The sequence below is a fragment of the Hypomesus transpacificus genome, chromosome 22, assembly GCF_021917145.1.
Source record: "Hypomesus transpacificus isolate Combined female chromosome 22, fHypTra1, whole genome shotgun sequence".
NCBI classification, from domain to species: Eukaryota; Metazoa; Chordata; class Actinopteri; order Osmeriformes; family Osmeridae; genus Hypomesus; species Hypomesus transpacificus.
In genome coordinates, this window is record NC_061081.1 from 446,590 (window position 1) to 452,589 (window position 6,000).

Consider the following 6,000-nt stretch of genomic DNA (forward strand, 5'->3'; position numbering starts at 1 on the left):
TTGAATTACAGTGGGCAGAGACTTTGAAAAGACACTGTGGACTCCCAGTAAGGCCCTGGGACTTCTTTTATTAAGTGCATTCGACATGGAAGTCACAAATCACAGGCCTTCATTGGAGAATGAGTGGGGTGTGTGTGGGGGTGTGTCTGTGTGTGTGGGGGGGGTGTCTGGGTGTGTGTGTGTGTGGGAGGGTGTGTACTCTTTAGCTTTTTGTGTGTGTGTGTGTGTGGTATCCCAGCTCCTCGCTAGCTCCCATCACACTACGAAAAAGCCTCTTTCATTTAAAAGCGTCCCTCCTAAATCTTGGTAGCTCGCTCCAGTGCGGCCCACCCCTCGACAAAGCAGCTGAATGGGCCTGGCTCTTACAATACACAGTCAATTTCAGACACAATTAAAACAAGGGATGAAACCACAAAGAGAAGCCTAACCCAAACAATGGAGTCGGATGACAAAACAGCAAAAGGACCCACACTGGGGCGTTTGATTAAGCTATTGTTGCACCACACAATGTACACCACTTTGCTGGCTTTTTCTCACATACACCTCATGTCAATCAAACCGGCCAGCTAGCCAACTAGCTAAAGACCCCCCTCAGCCTAATTTTTTGTTTTTTATTGTTCCCATACCAAAACCCCATACCCGTCACCGTCCAAAGTCATGGAAAGAAATTGAGGGAGTCATTAGCTTGCTTTTGCATTGTTCTTCTACTGTCGGGGATGTGGGTTTTTTAAAATACATGTTTTTTATTTACCTTGAATAAGACAGTCAAAGAGAGGGAGGGCATGCAGGAAATGGCCCAGGCAGAAATCGAACCCGGGCCCATGTGGTACAGGCTCTGCCCGGTGAGCCACCTGCATGCCCCAGGGTTTGTGTTTTGAAGACAATCAAATGACTCGAGCGCTTGGTGTTGTAAAGTGATATGAAACGTGAGCAGGATCAGTCCTGGTGCATTGTCACTGCCTTAGTTATCCTCCTGAGGATAGACAAAAGAAGTGACACACACACTAACTAACGCCATGCAGCCTGCACAACCTTAAACTAACAAGACGCCCCCAGGCCCACCACCACCTTCCCCTCCCATTTCATTTATCAGTCTGTGTTTTATACAAGCACCCCACCCTCCCCCAACACATACACAAACACACACACACACACACACACACCCCTCCACCCTCCCCACCAAAGTTGATAAATTCCCACAGAGGCTGTTGACCCAGCTGCCTTTGTCAAGTGCCTCGGCGGCAGGTGCTGTTTTCACGGCCACCCTGGCAGTCATGCAAACTGTTTAGAGGCGGCCGCTGACCCCCCCCCAACCCCAGACACCCATCCACCCCCCCACCCCCATCACCCACTCCCACCCCTCCGCCACCACCCCGTACGCCGTTAACAGTGATCGCCACCACCAATCCTCCAGGGACCGTCTCTCCTCTCTCTTTCTGCTTGACTCCGTTTTGTTCCCCCCCCCTCCCTCTCTATCTTTTTCTGGAGCCGTGCTCAGCCTGTCCCCACAAAGCCCCCCAGGGGCGGGGGTGGTGGGGGTGTCCAGGGGCTGGATGGGAACGGGATCTGCACCCGGGTTTGGGTGCTGATGGGAGCATGGGAATCGCCTCCTCCCCAAAGCCCCCCTGCTCGGCTGGTCATGCGCCTACACACTGCTATCAGTCAGCATGGCTGTCAATAGTAACACTCTCCCAGCCACCGTGTCCAACAGCACACACACACATACACACACACATACACACACACACACACAAACGAATGCCCGAGTACTGCACTTACGTACTTACACATACACACACGCCAAACGCCCTGTGAACGACCTATGATGAACAAAATGAACGGTCGCATGCCTCCGCAGTCTCCGAATCACAAGACCGAACAGAACAGATACGCACACAGAGACCCCCAACACCAATCAGAAGCACTCCCTAACATCCCAGACGTCCAGAGGTATCACATTGGCTTTCCCAGAGCCCGGAGCTGCGGTCATTAGAGGCCCTCAGCAGCGAGCAATGAAGCACACAGTGCTCTCCCATGCTCTCATCACTGCAGAACCCTACCTACGCAAATCCACTGACCTCACCACTTGCTCCCTCGCCTCTCTATTTCCCATACCGCTACCAGCACTCAGCTCCAGTCCAATTAGTGTGTGTGTATTTGCGTGCGTGCGTGTGTGTGTGCGCGTGCGTGCCTGGCCTGCGGGATGTCAACATATTGCCTGAAGGAGCTTGTCTTGCCTCATTAGGCCGCCGTGTTTAGCCCAGTACAGTAGGGAGATGTTCAGAGTGCCTTGAATGCCTCTCTTTCTCTCTCTCAAACACACACACACACACACATTCGATCAAGCCACTAGGCTCTTTACATTTGACCTCCATTACCCACAGTGCAATATTATTTCCAGATTTGAAGAGCGTGATTTCAACCTCCCACTAACGCCTCATTTGGTGGAGTGCGTGCATATTTGTCTGGATATGAAGCGATCACTGTGTGCGTGTGTGATGTTCCCCCCTCAGCGCATGGGGCTCGTGGATGTTTACGCTCGGGTGTCTTTGAGGGAATGTTTTTGCTCATACCCCATATGTGTTATGGATATCAGCCTGACTCCACTGTGGTGTGTTCCAGTATGCGTGTCAGTGTGTGCGTGTGTGTATACACAATCCCGGCGCTGACCTCTGCTCTCTCTGGCCCCCCTCCCTCCCTCCAGACCCCAGGTCCCTAAAGAGTGCCAGAGGCAGGTGGAGCCCCCGGAGCTGCTGGGCACGGCATGCTCCAGGCAGTGTAAGAACGGACACTGCACCCCCACCGGGAAGTGCTGCTGCGCCCGTGGCTGGGAGGGGCCCTTCTGCAGAGTGGGTGAGTCCACGCCATTGGACTACCTCCCTTCCTGCTTAGTTGTTATATATAACGCCATTTCAAGATCGTTCCATTTCCTCGCATAAGACAGCAGAGTGCAGTACGAGTTCTCCTGAGCACATGCCGCATAAGTTCACAATGTCATCTGTGGAAATTGAGTAGTGGTCTGTTAGTCAACTGTGTTGATTGATTTGATGGATTGATATGTTGGATGACTGATTGATTCCAGTTCCTACATCATGTGGTATTAAAACACTCTTGATTAAAACGTGATACTCAAATCCTGTGTCCTGGTTGTGACTCTCGATCTCTCGCTATGACCCTCCCTCCCTCAGCCAAGTGTGAGCCCGGCTGTCGCAACGGAGGCGTGTGCGTGGAGCCCAATAAGTGCCTGTGCAAGAGGGGCTACTCCGGCGCCCAGTGTGAAAAGGGCGAGGCGGGCCTGCCTAATGACCAGGAGAAGGACGGCATCCTGGACCACCTCATCGACATGACCTCCTACTTGCTGGACCTGACCAGCTACATCGTATAGGGGCACGGGAAGGGGACCAGCCCCCCTGCCCACCAGTAGACTCAGAGTACACCCCCCGCCCCCCTCCATCTCCACCCAGCCAGCCTCCCCCAGAGAGGGTTTCTTTAATCCTTACCCGCTCTGACTCGCACACGTCGACACCCCACACACCTCAGACGCCGCCTGTCCTCAGACAGCTCTTGCCACCCCGGCTCTGCCCCCTCCTTACGCCCAGAAGCTACTAGGTCTTGAGCCGTAGGCTGCGCCTCGTAAGCCCTGCAGACAGGAACAGAAGGGAGATGGTGAGCGCAGTCCAAATATGGTCGTCAGTCTCAGGTCTCAACTCAGACCCCCAGCAGATATCCTCGGTATTAGAACTCCAAACCTTGCAAAGCTTCAGTGGAGACCCCGTACATTCTGTTGAATAGGACCGGACATTTTTTGGCCACCAGTTTGACATCTCTGGGGTGTCAGCTGCAGTGCAGGTGGGAACTCCAAAATGGGGTCAACAGGAACAGTAACACACTACAAGGCAAGTTGATGCCAAGGCTGAAGACCCACAATACACTTTGTGTCTATTGAAAAACCTCGACATGATCCTAACAGTCTACATACAGGAATGTGCTTTCTTATCGAAAACCAAGCTGAAAACTATGATAATCCTATGTACCATCTCTGAACTATTGTATAACAAGAAAGAGTTAGTACTGATATTGTGTTCCAGAAGATTTGCAGTTGCGTGAGTTATTTTACTGTCCCACCACTCATTTGAGGTCATATAGCTTAGATAAACCATTGGCAGTTTTATATCCTCAAAATGGAGACCTAAGCTTCACGCACTATTTACCTATGGTCATCATTTTATTTCATTTTCAAGTGCAAATTGTTCCATTAAGGGGAGAATGCTCTGCAACACCAGTGATATTGTCACTCAACCACATTGACACAAAGCTCACTTTATTTCTCACTCTGAACAAACACACACTCCTAACTCGCTACACTCAACTCCAGTTGTTTAAATAAAGGGAAAGAGTATAGTGATGTATATTTCATATAGAGCTGAACTAAGTACTACTTAGCCTTGTGAAATAATATAGCATTACTATTGTTTTGATAGAGGAGGGTTTATTTTTTTAAGCGTAATAATATATGGGAGAGAAGGGGTGTTTATAGAAGTGGTTTTACATTAAGCTTGTAAATTCATGTCATTACATTTTTTTATCTTTTTTCCCGCCTACACGTATGCAGTGTTTTTGTCCTCACCCTGTTTTGAAAGGATCGCAATGACACGTGTGTTTTCCAATTCCCGTTTTGCAGTTAACGTGGCGCATGTCCAGACCCGCGTATAGGACACGGAGACTTAAACACCCCTCCCTCTCCACGTCAAACTCCCCTTGTGACATTCAGCCTCATAACGACTGTCGGACCTTTGTCTCTGTTTCGAGAGTGATCAAAGGTAAAGTCAGACCACCACCACTGGAAAAGCTGCCCAGTCAGTCCCGGGTCGGTCGGTGTAGATCAGATTAAAGATTTGTCTTCTGAAGATCTACTTAATGCAGGGTGACACTCCGATGAAAAAGGGAGACATGTCAAGTTTGATTTTCTTCCCTCCACTATGGTTGATCTGTATCAAATGAAGAGAAAAAAGGCAAGAACACTGAACTCATCACAAAACGTAGATCCAAAGTGTCTCCAGCCAGGCAAATGACAATTAAACTCAGACTGCAAAGGTATCTGGAGCTCAATCAATGTCTTGTTTTTCTCTCGGTGAACTGTATAAAACACACGCACACAATAGTCAATGTTCATGAAAATCAGGAACCATCCATTACATTACCATTGCAAATTATATATTAATCCTGACATAACTTGCCAGCTTAGTCTGGTGTCTCACATTTAACAACAACAAAAAGTCAAACTCTTGCATCTTGTGCCATTGTGTCTCAGGGCCTGTTCCCCACACATATCAGAATGTGAACTTTTGTATGATTAGTTCCCATTCTGATCATGGTTTCTGACACGTGTCCCAGTTCACTCAGTTTGTTTGTCACTGATTCTAAAGTTTGTCCTCAACCTTATGCCTCGTTTGTGCTTTTTAAAAATCAACTCTACCTGGAATAGCAAGTCACAATGAATTCATGCTGTAAAGTTGATACTATAATTTTTTAGCACTTAATGTGAAAGTTGCATTGTAGCTGCTGAGACAGCATGGTGTGAATAGCCTAACCTTTTTTCATTATTTAAGTAGTTACGCAAATAGAAAATAAGAAGTTATTTAAGTTCTCTACGTTGTTTTTACCACTGTATGTGACAATTTTTTGGATCATGTATTGTATCTGTAAATAAAACTAGGCCTATCTTTGTTTCTTTTCAGAAATATCAATATGTCTATTAAAGTTTATAGCATGTCTGAAATGCTTGTGCCATCTGTCATCTGTTTGACTAATTGAAGTATAGCCTACTAGTCAAAGAACTATGTTAAATATTCAACTCTCATATCGGCCTTCTACATGACCCGACCAGTAACAATGTGTTTGAGTCATCTTAACCCTAAACTTTATCCCTGTTTCAGTCATAAAGTCTGGAAAAACTTGTGGTCCAACAGATAGCACTCGTTGTGTTTGAACTACATTTCC

At 47.9% G+C, this 6,000-nt stretch overlaps 1 protein-coding gene across 1 annotated transcript in view; it reads left to right on the top strand.

The window, feature by feature from the left end:
* LOC124484196 (hedgehog interacting protein) overlaps nt 1–5,779 on the top strand; it is a 31,412-nt gene extending 25,633 nt beyond the window's left edge. Inside the window, exons 12-13 of the mRNA XM_047045014.1 lie at nt 2,705–2,853; nt 3,189–5,779. Of these exons, the coding sequence (XP_046900970.1) occupies nt 2,705–2,853; nt 3,189–3,385 (346 nt within the window). The 3' untranslated portion in view covers nt 3,386–5,779. The remainder of the gene's footprint in view (nt 1–2,704; nt 2,854–3,188) is intronic.
* Nucleotides 5,780–6,000: the final 221 nt, after the last annotated feature.